The 27598-nt window shown below is 34.5% G+C and overlaps 1 protein-coding gene and 1 long non-coding RNA gene across 4 annotated transcripts; both read left to right on the forward strand.

Moving 5' to 3' along the window:
- The first annotated feature begins 1916 nt into the window (after window positions 1–1916).
- On the forward strand, window positions 1917–3748 carry LOC127841901 (uncharacterized). Of its 3 annotated transcripts, none has more exons than XR_008031402.1 (5): window positions 1917–2164; window positions 2481–2597; window positions 2840–2905; window positions 3079–3316; window positions 3520–3748. It is a non-coding gene; the product is annotated as an uncharacterized LOC127841901 (long non-coding RNA). The 3 variants fall into 3 exon arrangements; XR_008031401.1 differs by having other exon boundaries at window positions 1918–2164; window positions 2516–2597; XR_008031403.1 differs by lacking the exon at window positions 2481–2597 and having other exon boundaries at window positions 1920–2164.
- Window positions 3749–4769: 1021 nt separating this feature from the next.
- On the forward strand, window positions 4770–27001 carry LOC127840661 (uncharacterized). Its single transcript, XM_052369074.1, has 19 exons — window positions 4770–4779; window positions 4891–5007; window positions 5089–5565; window positions 7490–7564; window positions 9088–9528; window positions 11858–11944; window positions 12341–12408; window positions 13797–13924; window positions 14504–14669; window positions 14994–15153; window positions 15242–15507; window positions 16261–16409; window positions 18534–18699; window positions 18943–19117; window positions 19922–20166; window positions 20648–20796; window positions 21622–21787; window positions 24124–24286; window positions 24425–27001. Exons 1-19 carry the CDS (start codon window positions 4770–4772, stop codon window positions 24661–24663), a joined length of 3447 nt encoding a protein of 1148 aa, XP_052225034.1. The 3' UTR covers window positions 24664–27001.
- Window positions 27002–27598: the final 597 nt, after the last annotated feature.

A 27598-nucleotide genomic window follows, 5' to 3' on the forward strand; every position in this document is an offset into this window, starting at 1 on the left:
ATTATGCATATCTATGAGGGAAAGGCTAAATTAAAGTAAAAACTGATCGAAAGCAATCACTTTATAGCTGTTTTTCTTTAAGAGTCATAACGCACCTATCCCAAACCAACCCGCAATCGCCCCGGGTGCATGATAACAATGTGGAAAGCGGGGTTTAAATAAAGGTTTTAACAACTACTTTTTTCTGTTATCACATATTTTCACATATTTCGTGCGAATTTTCAGTATAATCCGTTCATAACTATTATTAGGCTCCTTTAGGGCACATGCGTTTTGTCAAATTTAGTTCAGACTAATTTTCAAACCCACTTGGATTTTTTGTTCCTGATAATGACAATTTACATTCGTGTCGTTTCATTCAGAAATGCTACGGCTTAAGTAAATGCTTTTTGTGCTAGTCGATCATCGAATGATCCGGGGCATTATATAATTTGACAGAAGTGTAAAATGGTAAATGTGAAATAAACATAATTTGGGCACAATTCCTTAAAACGGCAGAACAGGTCATACTTCTTTCAAAATGTATGCGTCCTCATAACGCATCATAACAGAATCTTAGCTTCACTTGCACTATTTCTGAATGCTTGACGCAGGACGCGGTGTTATAAAATCACCGATAGTGATTATATGAGACATATTATCCTATACAAAACAGTCCATGACTTTCACTGTCGGTTTTTAACAATTCTGCAACGTTCGGAATAAGCATCAACATATTCCATAATCTGTAAGGCTCATTTTCCTTACGGACAGCGATGTCTTTGAAAGGAAAGTAACACCATATTTATCGTTGTTTGATTACTCATATTATTCAGGCTAGTTCATAAGTACTTCAATAAGTTACAGTCAAAGAAAAATATGCATAATAGCAATTGTTAATCAATAATTTTAACCATATTATTCATTACCCACAACAAAGATCCTGAATAACAAAATCACAAACATCATTGAAATACCTACTTCATTTCCATGAAGCCTGTCTGACAGAATCTGCTGAGGAGATCGTGGATACTTTTTTAATGGATCATGCCATGCGAATCTCCATAGTCTTTAAGTAAGGGTTACTTATAGAAGTAACATTTATAGTCGACAACACGTCTTAAAACCTCCATGGACCTCAAAGTTTGTCGGTCTTTGCTAAAAAAATGATATATATGTATACATTTTAATTGAATAACCACTATAAATTATGTATCCGATCACGCAAAAGTGCTCCTTGGCTCATCATTTTCAGAATAGTTTTTTGAGAAATAATATACTACTTTTGTTTGTTTGAGGAAAACTTCATTACTTCATGAAAAATAAAACAAATTGTCATTGGGCTCCACGTATTTAATTCACCACTATTACACACAACTGTTTCATTTCATGTTAGATTATCTTTAAAAATATGTTTGCAAATATTTGCCTGATTGTAAAATAAAATAACTGTCAGGGTGAACTTTACCATTAAGATCTACTTCACTCCAATTAGTAATGTATAAATTGTGTAATAATAAAACAACGCATCATCCAACAACTGCAATACCTGGACTGCAGTTGGGTTCAAATGAGACGAAATGTAGTGCTCAGTACACGTTCAAAGACGCTTGTTTGCTACTGCTCGTATTTCAAAATTTCATATTGTATGTATTTTTTAACACTTGTTGATATAAGAAAGAAATATATACAAATATTACTATAATAATCTATCTATTATTAAGTATGTACAGATGCTACCATCAACCAATAGGTCTGAACTAATAAAACTGTGTTTATTTGTTAAAGAATCGTTGATTATTAGATCGAATTTGTTAAATCGTATAATGTAATTTACCAATTGCTTTTCCGCAGTACTTTACTATACATTTGTTTTGTATATATTCATGTTTGTTGACAATTATTTGTCTGCGTTATATACATGTTGAACTATATAATATCCAACCACACGTGATGTTGACGATGTACATTGTGCATGTCAAATAAATTGTCTGTCTGGCTGTCTTTATCATATCTCTGACCCAACATTGGGTTGATAAACTTCTGATTACGTTATGGTACAAGCGCATCGTTTTGTTGTATCGTTTAGTTACTTAAATGACTTGAGATCTGAAGCATAACGTCAAATGGAATATTCAATTACAGTACTGCAGTGACGGCTACATGAAGGAGTTTACACTATCTGGTAAATATTAGCAACGGTTATTTGATTTCTGATGAAAATCATTAACACATGTACCATACATGGAAATCGAAAGTTAACATTTTATACTTCTGTTCATTTTTAAAATGTCCTTAAAGGTGGTATAGTATAATGATACACCGTGTTTATAAATTGAATGCCTTCTTTACGTTAACAAATGGTTATCTTTTTTAAATGATTTAACTTTTGTTTCATACCTCATGATGTCCTTCCTACTTTGATTCACAAATGCAGATTGTTGTCGCATGAATTCACATTTTATTTATGCAATTTAAATCGTTGTATTTGACAATCTCAGTCATGTTTATCATTAAAAACTGCCCGGATGAATAGCTGGCAGATGTGAAAACAAGCGATTTGTTTACAAAGAAAGTGATCCGACGTGATCCGACGTACGATCCCCTCCAGAAATCGAGTAAGTAAAAGCTATTATATTGTATTTAATTATTTTATATTTGTTTTTTTAGATTTGGACGTAGTTGGATGAAATGCGTATTTTCTTGTTCTTTGCTTAATAAGGTAGAATGATCTATTACAGCTAGTGCCGTATAACTCTATTAACTAAACAAGCCTACCATGGCTTATCCCAACACATATTAATCAATTTTGTATCTACACGATTGACAAATTTAACTGGAAATGTATTTGTCTTTGTAGGAAAGAATGAGGGCGATCGTTTCGACGTGGAAATATTTAATCATAATAAGCAATGCATTTATTTTGGTGAGTTTATGTAATTGAGCATTTTTATTATGTGTATTTTAGCAACAATAATTTTACAGAAATATTTAAGTATTATACATGTATATGAAGTGTTTTGCAATTTAGAAATTGCAATTAAAGAAAAAAATAGATATTAATACTTATCAGTAAATTTGGTTATTCATATCTTAAAGGGTATGGTTCATCAATCGACAACATACAAGCTAAAAGAGAGCGCTTACTGTGAATGGTATTGTACGAAAGTACAACAACAATGGGACGGCTCATGCCATGTATATGGGTCCTGTCGGTGGTATTGTCAGGCGAAACGCAAAGACTGCACACCGGGTACACGATATCATTGTGCCAGAGATTTGCAAAACAAGGACTTATTTATTGAAACGTGCGCACCTGAAATATTTTGTTTGGCAGGTATGCGCAATATACTCATCATCTGATTACAATGATTGTAGACCATGATAATATGAAGAAAATATAGCGATACGAATTGTGAAGCAACATGATTATAGGAAAAAATTTAAACAGACTTGCTATTTGCACATTCAAAAATGTTCAAGATTTGTTTTAAGAGAAGACAACGTTAAATGTATATGTTTTGTATGATATTTGTATAGGAGAAGAACCTCAAATATCTTTACAACAGAGTGGCAAAGCCTCTGTGTATTGCAAACCATGTTACCGACGAAACATGTTCAATGGTCGCCATAACACATCATCGGCGGTTTTTAGTGAATGTTCTACTATCAAAACAAACTTCAGGTCGTAACAGTATATATATTATTTCCAAAATATTTTAGGCACTTCATGCTTTTTTTTACTCCACATAAATCTAAACTCATAAACACCTACATATGGTTAAAAAAAATCTGCAATATTCAATGTACATAATGTTCATGTTGCCGGTAATTAAGTAGTTCGTGTCACACGATGGCATTTATTAATAATTTATAAATAAACTTGATTATCAATATAAGATGTAATTCCCTATTTATGAGTGCATGTTGATATTTTCATTCGATGAAGCTTTGTTCTTTGTTATAGTCCTGACCCTGCAGTTGCGTCTGTATATACAACTGTTACAACTGTTGTTGAAGACAAGGCCACAAATTTGTTAACCGGTATATGAACATTCATCTATTTAAACTCAACTAAAACAAAACTCTGTCTATTACAAAGACATGTATTAACAATATATTTGTGTTAGTATAATATCGCCTCGTTAAATATTGTATGGGTGTTGTGTGCTCGTCTTAATATATATTGTAATATTGCGATGTTTAACGTAATTTAATTGTGAAGCTCAATTGCGACGATTTTACGATTGACATAATTGTTCTTTCAGAAAAATCTCCGAATGAGTCAAGGCCGAATAAACGAATATTCGAAGTGGTAGTCACAGGAGCAACTTTATTAATTGCAGCCTTTACAGTGTTTGTCTTTGTTAAACAGAAGAAAGGTAATTGCAGTGTCAATATTTAATGTATTCAGATTAAATATGATATTATCTTGATGCATAAACACTTTTCATATTAATGGTTAAATCATTTACTGTTATCAAAGTAATTAATTCGGCAATTTATTCTTCGACAGGTTAATGTGTACACTTGGTGTTAAGTTTTCCGGGGAAAGCAGTACGGCGTTTAACGCAAGTTAAATGTACAATAGAGTACATCAATAACTGCCTACATTAATTTGATCTATAAGGATTTCGTGGTAACGTAAAATAAAGAATTATGTAATCGAATTCAAACAATCCTACAATTCTTTACAGTTTCAGTTTACATTAAGAATGAATGAATTTAAACCAGAATTTAGACACTAAGGAACTAGTTCAGCCCAGGCATGCACAAACAATCATTTAAATATGATCTACAGTAAGACAAAATGAAATTTTGAATCAACTTATTTCAATTAATTTATTATATAGGCAATTTTCATTGTAGTTGTTGTCCATTATTATTGTATTTAACAAATTCACGTTTCAGAAGAGATACCGTTGCAAATAATTGAGCCGGACGAGGAAAAGCAAGAAGATTTGGCCTTACATTCTACCATATCCCCTGCAGATAAGTTGGGCATTGTGACTGATCATTTTGGCAAAGGTATGTCGTTTTAACATAATTTCAAAAAACCGATCACCCTCACATGACTAATATAATCTACACGATGAACATATGTTGTAGGTGTCCAAGAAATTGACACTGAGACAAAGATCGCAAGCGGCATGTCAGTGGACACCGAGACAAAACTCGCGAGCGGCAAGTCTGTGGACACCGAGACAAAGATCGCAAGCGGCAAGTCTGTGGACACCGAGACAAAGATCGCGATCGGCAAGTCTGTGGACACCGAGACAAAGATCGCGAGCGGAAAGTCTGTGGACACCGAGACAAAGATCGCGAGGGGCAAGTCTGTGGACACCGAGACAAAGATCGCGCGCGGAAAGTCTGTGGACAACGAGAAAAAATTCGCGAGCGGCAAGTCTGTGATCACCAAGACAAAGATCGCGAGCGGCAAGTCTGTGGACACCGATACAAAGATCGCGAGCGGAAAGTCTGTGGACACCGAGACAAAGATCGCGAGCGGCAAGTATGTGGACACCGAGGAAAAGATCGCAAGCGGCATGTCTGTACCAACCTCGCATAGACCTAGAGAAGCGCAAAGTAAGCCAACAGTTGGATTTGTAATCAAAACAAATGAATTATAAACCATGCCCTCGTTTGCTTCTACACCGAAATCTGTCCACGAGTTTTTAATTTAATTTTAACTTATCTATTTTTTGCCAAACGCATAATTTTAAATATTCGCTACATTTTCTGGAGAACATGCGGGCGCAATAACATATTATTTTTGCAACTTTATATATTTTTTTCGGCAACTTGAAATTTGAATTATAAAACCAGTCCTCTTTTCGTAAATCAATGTAAGTAATATGACAATCAGTAAACGTGCATCGTGTTCAGAAATGGCTACACAAACAATATTTATAAATGTTATTGAGTCGAATCCGTTATTAAAATCATGTCTCTAGTGATACACTTTTAATAGATTGTGTTCATTAAACTTTGCACTAACTTAACTAAAGTACTATTTTTCGTGACTTCAGTTCTAGGTAAATCTATTTTAGGCAAATGTACGATAATCTCGTCATTCGGCTTTTTTCGGTCCTTATGACAGATAAAGTACGGAATGATAAGCTTATTGCATTTGAAAATGAATTAAAAGTTCAATTCAATTCAGATATTTAGTTAGACGTTGTTGAATAAAGAATACGCTAGATTGAAAAATAATGGATCTTGAAATATATACTTCGATTTGGTTTTTTGTAAGGTTATGTTTTTTATTCATTCTGGATTTAATGTACAGGCATAGTTAACATCAATAACGTTTTTTTAATGTATTAATTGTGAGACGTTCGTAAGAACATAATAGTTTTAATAGTAAGAAAATGTATGCAAATTAACTTGAACGATTAATAAATATTGTTTAAAATGTGATTTTATGGATTAGTTTTGAAATATGTCGTTTGATATCATAACTTTGGGTTAAACAATATATAATAAACAAACACTTGCATGAAAGCGGTATAAAAGACTTACCCCCAGGTCCATATTGTCACCTCCAATCAAAGGTACGCAGTTCCCTTAAAGAGTGGTTCATACTTGCGTTGTTAAGGTAAAAGATATTGAAATGACTATATTATATATGTGAAATAATGGGGGTGCGTAATAGTTTAATTTCTCTGTACAGTATTCTGCAGTTTTATAATAATCGCCGAGAAACCTTACAGCGCAAAGAGCACATCCGATGATCAAAAACGCATTTTTTGTTAATATCTATGTTTAAGCCGAGATCGGATAATCCCTGTATCAATCGTCGTCTTGTGTTTCCAATCTGATGTTAAGGATCTCCATTATGGCGATAATTTTCCAGCCTGCGGTTGCATATATCCAGTATAGCATAATATATTATCTACTGTTTTTTTTAACGGATTGAAATAAATATCAAGCTGTTATTGAACTATACGAATTTATATTTGCAGTAGTTTTATTAAAGTAAGTGTATTGATAATGCGCACCCGATAATATGTTCCCTCATGAATTAAATTGTAAAGAACATATTTTTGAACGGGATTTAGTCAGATCTTTTTCTTTTAGAGAAGAACTATTTTTATGTGGGCTTTGATTAGAAAATGCAAAAATAAGCGCTTTTCTCACTGTTGGATGCTTCTATTGAAAAATAGACGATTAGTACTACTTCAAACTAAGACACGTAAGAAGTGTACGTAAGAGATGTGCAAAAGCTTTGTCCTGCATAAAGCATAAATGTTCTTGCTTTATTTCAGAGTAATGATACTATACTGAATAGTTAACCAATGCTATATTATAGTCGTTTAATGTTGGTACCATATATTAGCGATAGGTAATTAAACATTATAAATCATATCGTATACTAATTGTATTTGTTAATATCGGGAAACATTTATCTATTTGTACACCTAAAAATGGAAAAGCAGCAAAAACCAAGACTCTACATATAAATTATATAGTTAGTTAATCAACGTCTAAACTGTTTATTTCTTTGCAGCTGCTCGCATATTGGAGAACGTAACTGTAGCATGTTCAGCCGTGACAACTAAAGCTACAACCCATAACACTCAAGGTTTGTATGTATGCCTATTGTATTTAAACGTTTTCATTTTCTTGTTAATATACAACAACAGCAAGAAAGCTTACCAGCTTGTGACAGATCTCCCCAGCATAAAACAAGGGCGAACCACCACAATCAAGGACAAAAATGACAAATGTCTGATCGAGGAACAAGGCATACTGCTCAGAACTGTACAACTACAGAACCTCATCCTTCGTGAAGAAGTTGAAGCAGCAATCAGAGCGCTGAAGAAGGGGAAGTCAACAGGAGTGAACAAAATCCTGGGAGAGTTGGTGCAGGCGAGGGGCGGGTATGAGAGAGGTGACCAGCGCCTTACTGACTAACTGCAACAACACGATCTGGCAGAAAGGGTAATGAACCACTCCGTGGACGCAATCACAAGAGCAAAGTAATTATTGAAAGTTTTGAAAAATTGCTGAAAGAATTGACGCCGCAAGCGGAGAAGATCATCGCTGAACAGCACACAGTCTTCAAAGGACGCAGAACAACAGAGCAGGTATTAAACTTCAGGATACTGTGCGAGAGGTATCCTACAACACAACACGTCTTATTGAGTATACGATGGCGTTTGACAGGGTAATGCATGCAACATTTTGGGCTAGCATGAGTCTGTACAACATCAACGCCAACCTGACCCGAGTCATCGAATACCTCTATGTCAAAACCACTTGTGCTTTCTGCTTCAACAGCAGCAAAGTAGGATGGTTCAAAACCACAGTCGTAGTGAAAAAAGACTTTTTGCGCTCTCCCACCCTTGTGAACATATTCCTGAAGAGAATCATCACTTGCGCCTTGGAAGATCACGAGGGGACAGTCAGCATTGGCGGCAAATCAATCACAAACTTACGTTTTGCCGATGACATAAATGGCAGTCGGAAGCGAAAAGGAATTACATAACCTAGTAGAGCGATTGGAAAAACCTCCAAAACCTTTGCGGAAAATACCAAACTGATGACTAACAACATCAACGGCATCAGCACTAACATCAGGGTCTGTGACGAAAACCTAGAAACTGTCGACAGCTTCAAATACATTGGAGCAACTGTCACAGAAGCAGGATCCAAGCCTGCATCGCACAAATCACAGCAGCGCTCACAAACCTTAAAACCATCTGGAAGGACCATTTAAATGCAGACTGATGCAAGCCTTAGTCATGTCATAGTTGTGTACGACTGCGAGTCATGGGTACTTACAGTGGACTTGAAGAAATGGATACAGACCATGAAAATGAGATACTTACGAAGACTCCTGGCATCTCCTACAAAGATCACGTCACGAACGTGAAAGTCCGAAACAGAGTTAAGAAAGCCATCGGACCCCAGGAAGATCTGCTGACCACTGTCACAAGACGGAAACTAAAGTGATATGGGAATGTATAACGGCTAAAAAGGTTTGGCCTTACATTCTACCATACCCTCGGCAGATAACAAAGGTATGTCGTTTTAACGGTCTTTTTTTATAACCGATTACCTTCACATGACTTATATAATATACACAATGAATATATTGTATAGGTTTCCAAGATACTGACACCGAGACAAAGATCGCGAGCGGCAAGTCTGTGGACACCGAGACAAAGATCGCGAGCGGCAAGTCTGTGGACACAGGGACAAAGATCGGGGGCGGAAAGTCTGTGGACATCGAGACAAAGATTGGGAGCGGCAAGTCTGTGGACACCGAGACTAAGATCACTAGCGGCAAGTCTGTGGACACCGAGACAAAGATCGGGAGCGTCAAGTCTGTGAACACAGAGACAAAGATCGGGAGCGGCTTGTCTGTTGACACCAAGACACAGATCGGAAGCGGCAAGTCTATTGACAACGAGACAACGATCGCGAGCGGAAGGTCTGTTGACACCGAGACAAAGATCGCGAGCGGCAGGTCTGTGGACACCAAGACTAAGATCGCGATCGTCACGTCTATGCCAACCTCAATTAGACTTTTAGAAGCGCAAAGTAAGCCAACATTTGGATTAGTAATAAACTCATATAATTTAAAAACATGTCCTTATTTGCTTCTACACCGAACTCTTTCCACGAGTATTTTAGTACCTTTAACTCATCTTTTTTTTGCCAAACGCTTATGTTTGAATATTCGCTACATGCATTTACTGGAGAACATCTGGGAGATAAAAAAATTCAGCAACTTGGAATTGAATAAAACAACCAGAATCAAATACTTTATTTTATTTTAACGTTTCGAACGTCCTTTATAGGTTTTTTGAACTGTTAAGTTATTTTTTTCATATATCAACAAAATTAATAAGATAATCAGTAAAGCATACCTGCATTGTGTTCAGAAATTGCAACACAAAAAATATTTACAATGTGATTGAATTTGCAAGAGTGAGATCCTTTTTAAAAATCATGTCTCTACTGATGCACTATTTATATTTTGTGTTCATTTAACTAGTCATTTAGACCGACATTTTTTAACTTGAGTACCACATGTTCGGGATTTTAGTTGTAGGTTAATCCCTTTAAGGCAATTGTACAAAGTTCTCGTCATTCAGCATTTTCCGAACCCTATTGTAGATTAAGTACGGAATGATAAGCTAATTGCACTTGAAAATGAATTAAATGTTTTGTTAACATTTTAGTCAGACTTTGTTGAATAAATTATTGACTAGATAGATATAATAATGGATCTTGAAAAATATACTTCAATGGTGCTTCTTGTATGGCTATGTTAATTTATTCATTCAGGATATAATGTACAGACATATCATGTTTACCCCTTCCTTATCATGGTCAGTAGCTCTTAATAAGTTAGCCATGCAAGCACAGAAAGCTTTTTTTTTCAATATATTCGTATAAAAAATCATATGGTTACTTAACCCCAATTCATGTGTTTAAAATATTCGACTCGATGATAACACCAATATTGTTTTATGGCTCTCAGGTCTGGGGCTTTGAATTAAAGCAAAAAATAGAATCTGTTCATAATCTGTTTTGTAACAAATATGTGAAGTTAAATAAAAACACTAACACCTGTATTGCATTGGTAGAATGTGGAAGACTACCTGCATTTTTGTGTTAATAGCTATTTTTTGATAGAGGGGTTGTAATATATATCAAACTGTTATTGGACCATACGAATTTGCATTTGCAGCAGAATTATATGTTGATAATGCGCACCCATAATATGTTCCCTCATGAATTCATTTTCTTGCCTGCTGCCGTCTCATTTTTTAGTTGTTTATTGCTTATTTTATTTCGTCCTTTTTAAACCTGTACATTTAGAACATCAATTCGACCACTCTACTGACGATTAGTACTGCTTCAAACTTAGACATGTAAGAATTTTTCGTAAGAGATGTGCATAAAACATAACATGTATTTACCGGCGGAATTTGTGTGCATGTTAACACCGAACACGTTGCAAATTCAATAGTCCAATAATTACTTTTACCCGTTTAATATTGATTTTTGTTCCGTTGATTTTAGTTTGTTTTAGGTTTTAAATATTAAGGTAATTTGGATGACCACAAACTTTAAACTTTTACAAGATTAGAATGAAGTAAAACGCCGCGAAAAAGGCGCAATACAAAACGTTTAGTTTGATTAGGTCGTATGTTTGTCCGAATATGTGCATTCAATTCCATCAACTTAAAATCATTTAAGATATAGAATTGTCTGTGGAAATGAGAATAAATAATTTATTTGTGTATACATGATATTACTCAAAAGGACACCATTCAAATAAATGATCGGTTATATGCAACTATTTAATGTTCTTTCTTTATTTCAGAGTAATGATTGTATACAGAATAGTTAACCGATGCTATATTATAAACGTTAAATGTTGGCACCATGTATAATTGATATTAATTGTAATTGTTAATATCGGGACAAATGTATCTATTTATACACCTTAAAATGGAAAAGCAGCAAAAATTAAGACTCTACAAATATAGTAATGTATTAAAGCAACGTATATAATAGGAGCTTAACGATAACCAGATCACATAGTATACTAATTTAATTAAATCATACAGGTATAGAAAATCGGTTAATTTAAAATGTGTTTTTTTCTTTGCAGTTGTAATTAGTAATAATTAGTAATTGAGGGCATATATGTAACACATTTTTAATACTTTTTTGTTCGAAAGCATATTTAAGAATGAAAGTACTAAACTGTAAGCTCATTACTGTGCTAGAAAAAATATTACAAAATATATTAAACTGTTCAAACTAAAATATGCCATTAACATGAAATATTTACTTTTGATGTCGAACGCCATTCGATTAAACACTAATGAACATTGTATTTCTTTCCGCTTAGCTCCACAGATTGGTAAAGTTTCAGCGGGCCCGACCGATAAAACCAACGTGAAATCGCAAACTTCCAAATCGGACTCTATTGAACCACGTGAGCTTTTTTCCTTGAAATTGCAAGCACAATCACAGGAAGTTCATTTCTGCGATAAGCATAAATAATAATTTAGCACTACGATAGTACAAGTAAATACTTTGAACAATCATGTCTTTCCTCAGAACGATATTGTTTAGTAATTGATCAAGCAAATGTGTATTCCTGTTTAACTCTTTTAGAAAAAAACATCTTAGCTACAACGAACGTTAAAATGATTATCTGATAATATGGAAGTTAACCACTTGAATGAATGCAAATACAGAAATACCATAAAACAGATGCAACTTAACACATATTATTACAAACTATATGTTGTACATAAATCTGTACACTTACTTAGCTATTTCTGCTACAATACATTATAAGTCTTGAGATTTGTAAACCTTTTTCAAGCCCAAACGGATACGACGGCTGCATCCAAGAGACCTTCAAAATCGCAAACACGAAATTATACACCCCAGGTAAGTATTACAGAATTAAATCAATTTAAAGTTTTGTGTATTAAAGATGACCATCTTAAATAAGGTTAAGTTCCGATACCTTTAAATAAACAATGTTGACTTAAGCACGGTTGTTGGTACTGCTTTTCCAAACAATTAAATGTTTTAATAACGGTGCGTAAACCCGGTTGGATATAATCATACGTAGCATTTTTCAGTTTTTCAAACAATAGTCCATTTTTAATAAAATCATCAGATTTATTTTTCGTTACATATGTTTCACAAGTTACAATAACTTAGTTCACCAACGTTTTTTACAATTGATATTGACATAAAAAGATTTTAATAAAACCCAATTATTAAAGAAATACGATTTTATAACACAGTTTTGTAATCTGAATACAAAGTAAATATAACAGAAATTATGTCCGAACATATTTATGAATGTAGCAAAATCGAGTGTGAATTTATTTTCAGCATTATTGCTATGAAATAACCAAATGTTTACAGAGTTTTTTTTCGTTTTTTTTGTCTGAGTGCTAGCTGAAGTAACATAGCTTACTATCACAATGTGACTAAAGTTAACTTACCCTCATTGTAAAATTCGTTCTAAAATAAATTACCCTTAATAGATAGAATAAGCTAACGTGTATGCCTATTTGCTGTTGGTGCCGAATTCCTTCCATCTTTACAAGTGTGTTTCCTGTAAAAAAAAAAAAAACATTGGGCGAGTGCAAAAGCGCGAGATTGGAAAACGTCATATCCGAAAGAATTCTTCTTTTTAAGTGACGAAACATGCAGGTCATGTGGTGAATTTTTTGTTAACACTCATAATAATCATCATCATTACGTTGTTAAGTGGAATAATTATTTAACATGATTTTTGGCAGGAAGGAAAATATTTAATTTAAATGATTAAGGACATTTTTCATGTTTATTTTGTAAATGTGTATACATACTTAATGTTCACTTGTTAACATTTATTTAGAAATAATTCTATATTTTGAAGTCTGTGCGGCATTATATGTATCCATAAGCCGTTAAATAAGACAAATCATATTAATGCTTGTAAGTAATACAATACTTAATCTGGAAAAAAATATTTATGAAGAAACAGTTTTTTGAAATTGCTTATATGTATTGCATACCGCAGACTTTCGGTTTCCAATCCTTAGAAGTTTAAATCACAGCGGTAGAGGAACGGCATAGTTATTATAGCTTGATCTATAGTGAATCCTTTAAAATTTTACCGCAATGAGCTTGCTTGTTCTACATGCACCTCGCTTTTTTTCGTCCTAGTTTTAATATCTGATGTAATATAATCTCAATCAATTTCTTACATTTATAAATGTTGTATGGTTTGACCAGCTGCGACTTTATAATTAATTTAAACATGGTGGACATTTCAGGATCGGTGTAAGCAGGCCTACGCAAGTTTAAAGAAAAATAAAGGCTTTACTTTCGATGAAGGCTTTATGCTTGACCAACTACAAGTGAAGGGCGTTATGGAACTGACAGACTGTGAAACAATTCATTCGTAGGTGCATCTGTGTAAAATCATAATTAAATAGATATGTTGCATACCACCCGCAACGAATTAGACGGAGATGGACGCGGTCTGGTTACTTGGTTGACCATCGTCGTCAGTCCGTCTGCCTCTTCTGTCTCTATGTCTGCCTGTTTGTTTGTAAAACGAATTTGTCCTTTTATATTACGTTGTGAATCTCTAAAATGATGTTTTCCATTTGAAAAATGAAGCGAATTACGACAACTTAAACAAATGTGCTGAATAGTGTCCGAATTTAAACGTAGAATTTCTAAACGAGAATAGTATACCTCACTTTAGATTACGAAACTTGCCTTTTTTGGTCTGTGTGTGGGGGGGGGGATGTTCATAAATATTTCGACAATGCGACATAGTCTAAAATGACACATGTTAATTAAATTATTGATTTGTTTGTTTCTGTAATTCGTCGATGTATTTCGAAGAAATTACGCCTATTTTGCATATGAACGGAGTTCTACAAACATAACATTATCTTTGTGGTAGCGAGTAGAGTACATATTGTATTAGACGGATCATAAACGGATATTTCACGTAATATTATTATTACAGGATAGATATTCCTGGGTTTAAGATGTACGGGATTCCTGGAGAGAAAACAGCGGATCTTTACCTACTGATAAGTCATCTGCTGTGTGGAAACGACAATTTGAAGGGCACTCTTCAATTGGCAGCTGCACGATATGGAATACAGCATTTTGATACATATCTTAAAGCGGTAATGCGATCACTTGTTGATATAGGATGAAATGTTAAAAAATAAAACTTATGTTCATAAAATGTTCTGAAAATATATATTTTGACTGTGGTAGCTATTTATATAGCAATTTAATTAATGACACATTGCTTACTGACATGCTGTGAGTGTTCTAAATCCCACAAAATTCCAAAATATTAGAAAATGTCGACATAAATACATGTTGTATTTATTAATTTTGTTTCTTAGAATTGAATCTTTTTGTGTAAGTAGATCTATTAAAATAAAAGCAACCTACGCAGTATATGCGACTTCCTTATGTGCATGTGGTTTTTTATATTTCAGCTGTTAAAAGAATTTAATCTGTCCATAACTCCATTGATTGAGGCCCGTATATTCTTCGAATTGCACGGCATATATTTCAACGATTTCACCTTAACTGAGGAAAGTGTATCTATAGCGCTTGACAATTTATTTCATCAACTTGCAGTTACTGGAATTACAGGTACTTTTGATATTTTTTAATATTGCAATACATTCTGACATAAAATTACCAACACATATGTCAACGCCTTTCCATTATGCAATCGCAGGCCCATTTCACGCGACATTACTTAGTGACATTTTGGATTGTAACCTTGTACAACACTTCGAGAACAATTATTACCATGATCGAAACGTACGGACAACAGCGGGCTTCGAAATGGCTTTGGAATCCAGCCCGTCACGTACACGAGAACTGCATATAGTTTGGATGAAGTCAGCTAACTATCCACATAGATATTGTGTTAAACTTGCGTTTAAAAGTGATGACACAAACATTGAAAAGAAAACTCATATTACCAAAATACAAAATCAAGTAAGAATTTTTATCATAAAAATAGGTTACAGTAACTGTCAGAACAGCATTTTATTGAAAATATTACGAGATTTAACACGGAATATACATGGATATAGACATGTCCATTTGCAGTGTATGTGAATTTGTATAACGTGTCTCAATTTTTAAAGGGGCCTTTTCACGTTTTGGTAAATGGACAAAATAAAAAAAATGTTTCAGATTCGCAAATTTTCGTTTTAGTAATGATATTTGTGAGGAAACAGTAATACTGAACATTGTTCATGTTCTAAAATAGCCATTATATGCATCTTTTGACGATTTTAAAACCTGAATATTATAAAGCGTTGCAACGCGAAACGAATGAACAATTTGGAGAGTTCTGTTGTCTGTTGTAGTCGTTATATTTTGTGAAACTACAAGTATTGATTTTATAAAGTATAAAATACATCCATCATTGTATGAGCACGGATGACCGAGAGGTCTAAATGGTAGATTTTTTACTCCAGGGGTGAGGGGTCAGTGGTTCGAGCCTTGTTGATAGTTACTTTTTGTATGCTATTTTTGATTTTTTACTGGAGCTTTTAAGATTTTAAGAAATGTTTTTATTTATCAATATAAAGCATTAATGACAAACTTCAAAACATACCAAAATCTGTGCACAGGCCACTTTAAGTCAATATCTTATTAAACTAATCAATACATTAATCAATAAATAATATTTGAAATAATATTAACGCATTTGAAGTAATTTATGTTGTTATATTATTGCAGGGCATGGTCAAGACTCTGTTAGAAAACATCAAAGAACAGGAACCTTACAAGTGGAGAAGCTGCTTTGAAGAACTGGACCAATCTCAAAAAGCTATGTTTGACAACCTAAAACGAATGGAGTTTATAAAACCGGGTCAAATCATTAGGACGTAAGAATTTAACTGTTTGAAATGAATTCTCTATTATGCTTTTTTGTGACGGCACATTGAAATGCACATGTATGATCAATGTTCTTTTTTGTGTATACACACACTGATTTTAATGTGTTTGTAGTTGAGTAAATAGTAAACGACTAAAATACATGTCATCGCAAGCCCGTCGTCAAAAGCAGCTTGTATAAAGGACAATGAAAACACAAAATGTAGCACCAATGCCGAATAAAATAGGGTCAAACAAACAAAAAAACGCAAATAAATTCAACAGTGTTACTTTTGTGTTATTTATAGGGCTGCAACGAATCCAAAAAAATTGTTTGAATCCGAATCCGAATCCAAATATGGTTTCTTACAGTTTTTCGGATCCGGATCCCTCATATAAGAGAAAATCAGAAGTTTCTGTCTGAATTAAAGAAATCAATGGTTTTAGAAGTATAGTGTAGTAAAAAGTAAGGTCACTTCCAACAGCCTTGCTGTTGGGCTAGCTCTTTAGCGACGTGGTTAAAGTGTCTGACTACCACTCTGGAGGTCGTGGGTTCAATCCCCGGCCTGAGCTCAGTATTTGCACATTAATGGCGACGAGGTAAAAAGGTACTGTGAATGCGGCAGTCGGACTGAGCTGTTTAATGGTTTCTGGTAGGGCCATGCGGTAGCAAGACATGCTCTAGTGGGCGTGTCTGGGCCTTGAATCATTAAAAGGGGTTGGAGTGTTGTAAAAAGTAAGGTCACTTCCAACAGCCTTGCTGTTGGGCTAGCTCTTTAGCGACGTGGTAAAAGTGTCTGACTACCACTCTGGAGGTCCTGGGTTCAATCCCCGGCCTGAGCTCAGTCAGCACATGAATAATTTGACTAAAAAACATTAAGCATTTATTAACAAAAAAAACATAACAAAGTTCTTGTTTAACATTGTAGCAATGTCAAAATAAAACGAAACCATAACAATAATTCACTTAATAGTTTGTTTGCTAACATATGCTTTTCACTGTTCATACAGTTTGATGTTTGTTTTCACAAAAATTAGCATTTCAACATTGTTCGGGTCCAGGCAAGCCATATGAGCACTGGCGAGATCTCCTGCTGTGCAGAAGATTCTCTCACTGGACACCTAGGTTCCTTGCATCACAAGATAGCATTTAAACTTAGTAGATGCTGCTTTCAAGACCTTACAATTTACATGATGCAGGAACTCAATTGGACAGGTCGCGAAATTATGCAAAATTTACCTGAATAACATTCCAGTCACACTGGATCCACTACCGTTATTTTTAATACAACTCAGAAAGACAATAAGGATTGAAAACTTACTTATTGCCATTATTAATTGCATTTGTAATGTGTAAATCCTCCATGATTTCGAAATTAGTTTTGCTTTGTCGCAAATGACACTCTTATACAATAAAAGCCGAAGGATCACGAATGATCTGCTATTTGCAGCCCTAGTTATTTATCTTTTCTCTCAGAAAAGAATAGTACTCAAAGATTCACTTTAAGGATTTGGGTGTAAAGGAGCTTCACTGTTCGACTATTGGTAACACTTTAAGTCACAGAATATGCATGCAGAAACATTGAGGGAAATAAGTTTTGTACTATGAGTTAGATCAAACAAGTCTTTTTAAATCACCTAGAACAGTGCTAAACAAACCATTAGATTCATTTTAAGTGCTGGTTTTCTTCCGCATTGAACATTAACAGGCCTTTTTGTCAGCCGGCGTTGCATGTAAAAACCAACACAACGTAAACAGAAATGCTACCATAAAAGAATTCACCAGCTATAAAAAATGAAGAAAATAGAGTGAAATTATAATTAGAAATCGTCTCCTGATAAAGTATTTTAGTTTTATTATTCGTATCTAAATGTGAAATGTCGAAGACTTATTAAATTGCACATGTATTTTAATAATATTAAATGTTTATTACATGTTTAGTTTGATTGTAATTCTCTTGGGTTATACAGTTTATTGTACACGTGTTTTGCTATAACCTTTGTGCTCAGAGTGAGCTACATTAAACAGATTTAAACCTCCAATCGTTTCTATGACTGTTCCAAGTTTTAATAAGTTTTTATGGTTATGCTTCATGTATTTCCCTGTTTTTGTTATAAAGTAGACTGTACTTCAGGATCAATGTCCCTGGATATCAGGCATGTACAAAGCCCGGAGAAGAAAACACATCCGTGTACGAATGGTTAAGCCTCATGTTATGCGGAAACCAAGCTCTCATGTACGTCTTAAGACTAGAAGCAGCACGATATGCGATGAAGAACTTTGAAACATATGTAGATAAGGTATCGACAAGAATCTTGTATTTTGGCTTAATGTTGTAAAAACTATTTCATGGTCATTTAACGAAATCGCATAATTTTGTTCATTAAACTTCTTCCGCCATTTATTGAGATTAAATTTCAAAAGTTAAAACTATAAATAAACTAACATATACATTTTTTCTGAAAACAAAATATTTGTGTAGCACCTTTTAGGCTTTTAGTAAGAAAATACTCTTTGAATAATTTTGATGTATTTATATTAAGCTGAACAACGAATTCAATGGCGATGACAATCCTTTTGATGCGGCTAAAGTCTTTTTTAAATTACATGAAATTGGTTTTGAAAAGAAGAAAAACTGGCAAAGTAACGATAGAGGTTGTGTGTCCGTTGCATTTCGCGAATTATTGAACGAAACAGTGAACGCGGACAAAGGAAATGGTAAGAACAGAATATATGTATACAGCATGACGCTTAAAGATCAATGTTATTTCTAATGTTTATCACAAATCAATGAGACTACAATTAAGACATTAAAGTAACAAGAGATTGCCAAGCAATATGGTCCCCTACCGGTGAAACTCCACCATTGTCAGTAAAAAATAATATTTTTTTTACATTTGTTGCCGTAGCAACCACACTTTTTGACGTAGGAAAAAAATGAATTGACGTGCGTAATCTCCATATTGCCATCCGTCCATGTTTCAAGTTTCTTGATAAAAAAAGAAAATTTTTTTAAGTTATCGCAGGATCCAGACAAGTGTGACGGACTGACAGACTGACAGACTGACAGACTGACAGACTGACACACGGAGCGCAAACAATAAGTCCCCTCCCGTTTCACCGGTAGGGGACGATAAAATAACTAAAACAAAACTGGCAATCGTACTTGAAAGAGCTGACGCTCAGCCGCTTATGGTCGCCGAGGCGTGGGGGACAAGGTGTCTGCCTAGCTATCGGAAGGTCAAGGTTTCGATCACCATTGTGGGAGCGTGCTCTAAATCTCCTCCATATACATCAAATACTGATTCTACCCAGAAAATGGTCTCGAAAGCGTGTCACTAAACCGCAGTATTTAACTAAATTTTCAACTAACTCGACGATTCCCTCTCTTGTGTGAATCCAATCCAATTTATATCCAAATATTGAAGAATAAGTTGTCACATCCATTATAACATATTTAAACAGTATTTAATTTAAACGAACTCCGAACAGATTACTCATTCTACTAGTGTTTTTTTTCAGCGCCTTTTCACGTAGAATTTTTGAGTGGCGTATTAAACCGTAAAATCATTCAACACTTTGAGGATAATAAGTTTTACGGCCGAGTTGTAGAATCAATTCGCGGTCTTGACGTTTCATTAACGACAGAATTATTCAGTGGTCGAGAACTGCACATGTACTGGATGGAGTCTTCATTAAAGAAGGAGGATCAATACACCTATCAGATAGTCCCTTTGTTTCAATGTAATCCGAAAAGCAACGGAAAGGTAAAACATTTATGTCTTGATGTGTTCATTTGTTACATTTCATCACTACATTTTTTCATAACTTAATACTCGTGTTTATAATAAATCAGTGCTCGAAAATATGCTTGGGGATATAACATATTATGTTGTGGATGTCCTGCTGTTGTTCTAAATAGATAATGAGTATAATCTTAAACAATTCATGAATTGTGGCAACAATATCCATGACAATCGAGTTTATTGTAGTTAATTGTAGCAAAGGCTTGTATCGAGCGGCAAATGTTGTTGCCCAGTTTGTGTTCTATGCTTTGTTCAAAACTGCTTTTATAAGGATTGTTTTTTTTTATCTTAACCACAGCAATTAGTTTAATAACATAAACATTGGCCATGAACCCATAAATGTGTTTGGACTTTTAATTGTGTGCAAAGTATTAAGTTAATAAATTGCTGGTGTTGTCCCTGTTCTTTTGAATTTAAGTTTTTTATCATTAAATATTTGCAGAATTTGTGTGAATTATTGATGGGACAGGTGACCTATGAGTCCAATAGCTGTTTACAAATGATAGATGCACACGGGATAGATGTATTTGAGAAGCTGAAAGAACATGCCATTTTAAAACCTACAACGGATGCCAAGCGGATCATAAATACGTGCGTTAGTTTGAGTCATGTTATTCTAATTATATTGTATTAAAGTATCTTGTGCACGTATCAGAAAATTGGCATTTTAAACAAATTGCCATAGATTTTTTTAAATGTATACAAACATAACCAAAAAGCACTGTTGCAGTAAAAACAATGTTAGATGCTCATCATAGTGTTTAACGTAAATTAATAAACTTGCGTTAATCATTCGCTTATAAATACTGGAAAATGGTCACGCACACACTTTTGCTTCCAGAGGGTCTGGGCCCGAACCTCGGGAAAGGATATTTTCTGGCCTTAAATAATCTGTAATTCCATTCAAAATATTTAATATTAAATAATTGTGATGTAATATTATAACATAAAAAAAAATAATCTGGGATCAATTTCCTCGAAGGATGGCGATGGGGGGGGGGGGGTAATCAAGTTATATTAAGGCTACAAATTGACGTCACAATTGTACCTAGTTCGTTTAACGACAGTTAACATGTTACTTAATACCGAACTCAGTAACAGGTTGTTTATATAAATGTTTCTCTGTATCCTTTATAAGTCGTGAGATCAATCCATGATTGAGGTTAATGTTTTCAGACAAGTTTTGCCAATTTCGTTGTTATCAGCTAGTGTGCAATTTATTTTACTTTTTTTTAATTTTATACACAAGTTTCAGTAATATCTGTATCAGGGAATTTTGATTATAATATCATTAATTTAATATGCACAAGTTTTAAGAGAGATATGCATTTTAATTGTACTTGATAGCCGAAAAAATATACTTTTATTCGCCAACAAAATTGATGATTATAAATCTTATTGATTGATACTTTATAGCATAAAAATCCCTGGGTTCATTGCGTATGAAAGGCCCGACGGGGAAACCACGTGTCTTTACGAACATACTAGTCGTCTACTGTTTGGGAATACAGAGAAGAAATTTATACTGCGGTTGGCTGCAATAAGATACGCTCTACAAAATTGTTTAAAATATGTTCAACAGGTTTGTAAAACAAGCATATTATTTGTTCAGTTTACAAATACATTACATAACTTCGTATCAATCTCTTTCACATTCAAGCTTCAATAAAGATGTAGGGTGAGATTTTCAAAGCATAATTTAATCTTTTGTTACTTTAGTAAACCATGTTTTTTGTAATAAAAATATCTTTAACTAATTGATACATTGGGTAATGAACTTGAGTGTTAGATCTCTTATGAAATCATCCTAGTATTATGTCACCAAATATTGCCTCATGCCCGTGTGTTCTGTTAGTCATCATTGTGTTCTTTGTATGTCCGTGTGTTATGTTCATCATCATTGTGTTCATTGTCCGCGTGAAGCGTCCTTGTCTCGCATACGTATAGAACGATGGAGACTAAAAGGGAATTGTAGAGCCTATTTTTGGTGGGGAAACTGCTTGTCCATAACGTGCCAAGTCTAGCCAATGATGCCGTCCCTATGCAAATTCTTATTCTGACCTCAGCGTCGTTACTGGCACCATCCTCTGTCAAGAATGATCCCAAATGCTTGAAGCTGCTGACTGTTTTCTGGTTCTTGCCGTTCATGGTGGTGCCCACACTTGTATTATCCATCCCTACTCTTGTTCTTTCATAGAGTATGTTAGTAATGTCTTGGAGAAAACTGCTGGTGCCATCCACGAAGTCAATGTCACAAGCGAATCGCAAGTTGGTTATGGGTCTTCCAACGATGGATATAGAGCTGTGGTGTTTTTGGAGGGTCTCTTGCGTTTTCAATGAAGTCGATAGGACGGGGGGTAGTAGACAGCACTGACCGACGCCCACTGATGTCCTGGAGAAGTCCCCCTTCCATCCGTTGAGAAGAACTGCACTGCTAGCGGATCCGTAGAGTTCTTGGATGAATTGCGCCAGCCCTATGTCAATGTTGAAACCCCTCATAATACACTATAGGTCATCATGCCACACGTAATATATCTTAAAGTCGATGAAGTTTTGGAAAAAACACGTTGCTGCTCCATGTGTTTCTTAATAATCACTCTGTAGTTTGGTTTAATTGTGATCCACTAAGCTCGGAATCCAGCCTGCTTATCCGCCAGAAGTCTTCGACCTTATTTTCCATTCAACTGACGATGATGCGTAGCATGACTTAACTGGGGTTACCGATGAGACTGATGGTGCGGTCACTCTCTTATAGCTTGGGATTCCTTTTTTCAGTATGGGAATGATTAGAAAATGGTTCCACTTATTGGGCTACAACTTCTCCCCTCAGGTCGTTTTGCATAGTGCAAAAATTGCTGCAGTCGTTACATCTCTTCCCTGCTTAATCAGCTCGAAAGTAACGCTGTACAATCCCGGCGATTTTCCTGACTTTAGTCTCCTCCACATCTGTCTTATTTTGGACGGACTTTCGTCGTCCGCGTCTGGTCAAGACTCGTCATGAAGGAGAGAAGGGAATGGTTGAAGCGGATAGTTATATAGGTGGCTACCGAATTCAGTACACATCTTTAGGACTGCGACACTCTCTATACAAAGGTTTCCGTCAGCGTCTGCTTTAAATCTGGCCTTGAGCTGACTGGTCTTCGTTAGGGCCTTAAAGGTGCTGTAGGCGTTCTAGCTGCTGAGTGTGGTTATCACATTGTAAATGTTGATACATTTCTTCTCAATAAATTCTTTTTGACATCTGTCATCTTTTTTCTAACCTCCCTTTTCACTTTCTGGCATTCTGCCCTAGTGTCGAGGCTGGTGTACTTCTCGTGCCTCAGCTCTGTTCTTTTGTCACTGAGGTCAATTATCTCGGTCGTCAGTAATTGCTTGTTCTTTCATCACTCTCTCAAGAATTATAAATCGTTTGCAAAAAAAGAAATGAGTATCAATCGAGACTTAAATGCGATGTGTTTAGTTAGATAATCTTTAATATACATAAAAATGATTTATTACACATGGTATATTGTATCGTGTCAATTTGTATTATTGTTTATCTTATAAATATTGAAAGTACAACGAACGTGAAATGTCAGTGTAAATTCTATCATAGTGTCAGTATGTATAATGCAACAACAACAATAAAAAACAATAAGGCGCACACGCACGCTGCCCTGCTATTACAAGATAAATGCAATAATTACACACACACATACTAATCTGTTTCAATATTAAAACATATATATGATCAATTTAGAGTTTAGAGTCGTCAGTTAAAAGTCTTATTTTGCAATGAAATGGTATTACAGTAACTGCGGCATGGAATTAAATCCTTGTTATAAGGTTTGTTAGCAATAAAAGTTCATGCATGACGATGTACAGTTGTTTAAGTATACATAAAGGTGTTGTTAAATCATTTGTGTTATGTTTTAATAGCTGGCAGATGCGTTTGTAAACTCCAAATCCAAGACTGATGCCGCAACTACATTTTTTCGAATACATTGTATCGATTTTAAAAGGACGAAGAACTCGCCATTAATAAAAGATGTTGGATTGGCGTTTGTTGATCTTTTGCGAGAAACTGTCAACACAGGACAAGGTAATAACTTACGCGCGGTTAAATCAGACGATTTACTTATATTTTAGCCCATTCGCAATAATATCAATTGTATCTGACTTTGAATAATGTTCACAGTTTTGTTTCTACTAAACATGCATATTCAATGTTTCTTTTAAGGTCCGTTTTATGTGGAGTTTTTACGTGGTGCATTAAATTGCAAAATAACGCAACACTTTGAGAACGATTGCTTTTACGAGTGGGACGTTTGCACGGTATCCGGCCTCAATGTTTCCTTGGTAACCAACACACCGCCTGAAAGAGAGCTGCATATCTACTGGATGAAGACTAGCCGGGGTCGATCATACACGTATCAACCAATTTATCTTGTAACACACGTGGACGCAGTGCGATCTTGATTAATTGAGTGGTACAACATACTCATCAAAAGAAATGCAACTGCGTTAACTTGCCCGGAGAGTTTTGTTACAATTCTTGCGCTTGTTAAAGTATGCTTTATTCTGATATTGGTACGCTTTATTGCGATAAGAGTGGTATATTATTGTAATTTCTGTATTGCGATATACAAATGTATTACAGTAAGTATGTGCTTCTTTACTAATAGTCTGATTAATACGAGCGCATTTAGCTTTGCTTTTTAATACACATGCTATTTGTGATTGTTTGGTTTGCCTTTGGTTGAATGACTGTTACCTTACTTTAAATACTCACACATGCATATAATTATATGCGGTCCCATTATGTTTAGAATTATGTTAAATGCCATTCATAGTGGGTTTTTTTACTATGCATGTTTGTTTGCCTTTTGATTTGCTTTTTTTTCTAAATAAATTAAGTATGCTTAATTATATATCGTCAATATTTTTTTTGGCGGGATAATTGAGCAGTGATGTTTTGTTGATCACAGCTCCTGGTTAAATTGCTCCTAAATATAGGAAATAGTGACACAAATAGTGATTGTTGGTACTAGACGATATGTAAATGTGTCTTTAATACATGGAATAGATTATTATCTTCACGAAGTGGACGTAAATAATGATATTTAGTGAAATTGTGTTTTTTCTGGGCGGAGAAAAATGGACTTTTTTGTTCATTTAGAGGGTCCCTGGTTATATTGGGCCAATACAAAATAACAATAAGATTAAAATCTCCTCGTGATTGGATTAAACATCTGCAATACAGTGATAACATATCAATACCCCATTATGAGTGATAACGGTAAATCTGAGCAACCCAAATTAAAATATAAAGGACAAAAGCCTCAGACTTAACCAGCTAACAAGAAGCAACGTGCTGATTCCAGTTACAGTACAAATACCAGCACGGATGAACTGTTCAATATCAACACACAGTTAGAAGCTATGACTGAGGGGCTTAGGGAATTGAGGAAAGATCTCAAGAGTATGTTAAAGCGAGAAGAAATAGAAGATCTAATACAGAAAACAATATCAGCGATAATGAGTAAAAGAGAAGAAACAGTGTCAAAAAAAATTGAAACCGAAGTTGCTAAAAGAACTCAAACATTACATGAAAAACTAACAGGCTTAGAATTTGAAAATGAACAGTTGAAGCAAACAATTTGTGATCTAAAGAACAATAACACAAAGGCAATTAATGAGCTAGAAATACTTATTGAGAAAAATTATAAAACAAGCAGAGAAGCTCTTAAACTGGCAAACAATAACGAACAATACTCGCGAAAGAACAACGTAAAAATGATAAACATTGAAAAAACATCCCATGAATCAGAAGCCAGTCTTATTCAAAAAGTTTCAAATATCATGAAGACAACAGCAGACGTCGACTTAAAGCCAGATGACATAATTGCCATACATCGACTTCCATCCAAGAAGGGGACCATTAGACCGATTATCATCAAATTGAGAAACAACAATGCGAAGTCAGCAATAATAAAGAAACGTAATCCGAAAATAAAAGGATACATGCTTTTGGATGATGTGACCAAGCGTAATCAGGGACTTATAAGCAGGCTACTTCTACACCCCGATATAAAAAACGCCTGGTTCTATAATGGTGCAGTCTTCGGGCAAACCATCCCCGAGTAAAGGGTCAAATTCGACATATTTGACAATATAAACGGCACAATCCGTGATGCCCGGAACCGACGGAGTAAGTTTCAGACGGGAGAGAGTGTTTAGACGGTGACAAGGAATATCCTACAAACTGTGAATTTTGTACTTGTGTATACCTTTTAATCGGTATGTACTTATCGTTTTAGCCCACTGTGTACTATAGTGACTATCACAATGATAATAAAAAGTTGTTTATTCTTAACGTGTAATAATCTTTGTTCGCCTTTCTATTGTATAGATGTAACGAACTCGACTGTTGTAATACTATATAATTTGTAACGTATTTTACCATTTATAAAATGGTTCACTGTACCACAATCTATTGCCTATATATTTTTTGCAATGTAAAACATGAAAAATACACAAAAAAGTTCATTAAATGGTTCGCGGCGTTTTTTTTTTGCACAATTCTAGTGCTTTTTAAATACAGTATGAATTTTAAATGTTAATCCCCATTGCTGTAAACTAATGGATATATTCTCTTGTATAAACATACTGTTAACTTCCTAAAGTTTATCGTGGTTCCCGTGAATAACTGTATTCATAGTAGTAACAGTAAATCTAGGTCATTCTTAAAGGTGTGCTACTAAATCTGCTTCTACCATCAATAGTACCAACACTTTCATAACTTTAAAATATCTAATTTTTAAATTCGTTTTTTACTTAAATATATATAAGAACCAAAGACCAAAAAAAAATAAAGATATGTACAATAAATAAAATCAAGGACAATAACTATTTACTTGTTAAAAATGTTCCTGTCATTTCGTTATAATTGTTCATATGAGAAACAAATCAGTGTATGATTTGTTGATGACCCACGAAATGGTAACACCCAAATGATCATAATTTACAATAACGGTAAAAGTACTATGTGGAGGATAAGAGGTCTGTACTTGCTCAATTATTAAACTTTGTATTCTTGGTTTTCAATCAGAATGCTGTCATGATTGTATTTGTTCTCATCTCTGTTTACTTTGTCTGCACGATGTTCTCACTAAATATTTGTGATTGTATATCTGCTAAATTTAGTCCTCATATACAAAATGCTTTTCTTACTTAAACTGTCAGTATTAGATAGATGAAAAAATAGCGATATGACTGGGTGGTTTTATGCTTATGTATATTTAATCTAAAACTTAGTATAAACATGTATAAGAAGCCGCGAAGTAGTGAACGTGATATTGAAATGAGTAAAAGTTCTATAGTAATTAGAGAAAGTAAAACTGTACTTAAACGT

The sequence above is a fragment of the Dreissena polymorpha genome, chromosome 8, assembly GCF_020536995.1.
Source record: "Dreissena polymorpha isolate Duluth1 chromosome 8, UMN_Dpol_1.0, whole genome shotgun sequence".
Lineage (NCBI taxonomy): Eukaryota > Metazoa > Mollusca > Bivalvia > Myida > Dreissenidae > Dreissena > Dreissena polymorpha.

Excerpts from the sequence above, each read along its gene's own strand:
- LOC127840661 (XM_052369074.1), top strand. Across the intron at positions 13,925-14,503 it reads GACTGTGAAACAATTCATTC|GATAGATATTCCTGGGTTTA; the intron begins GTAGGTGCATCT and ends TTATTATTACAG. Across the intron at positions 20,167-20,647 it reads ATCCGAAAAGCAACGGAAAG|AATTTGTGTGAATTATTGAT; the intron begins GTAAAACATTTA and ends AAATATTTGCAG.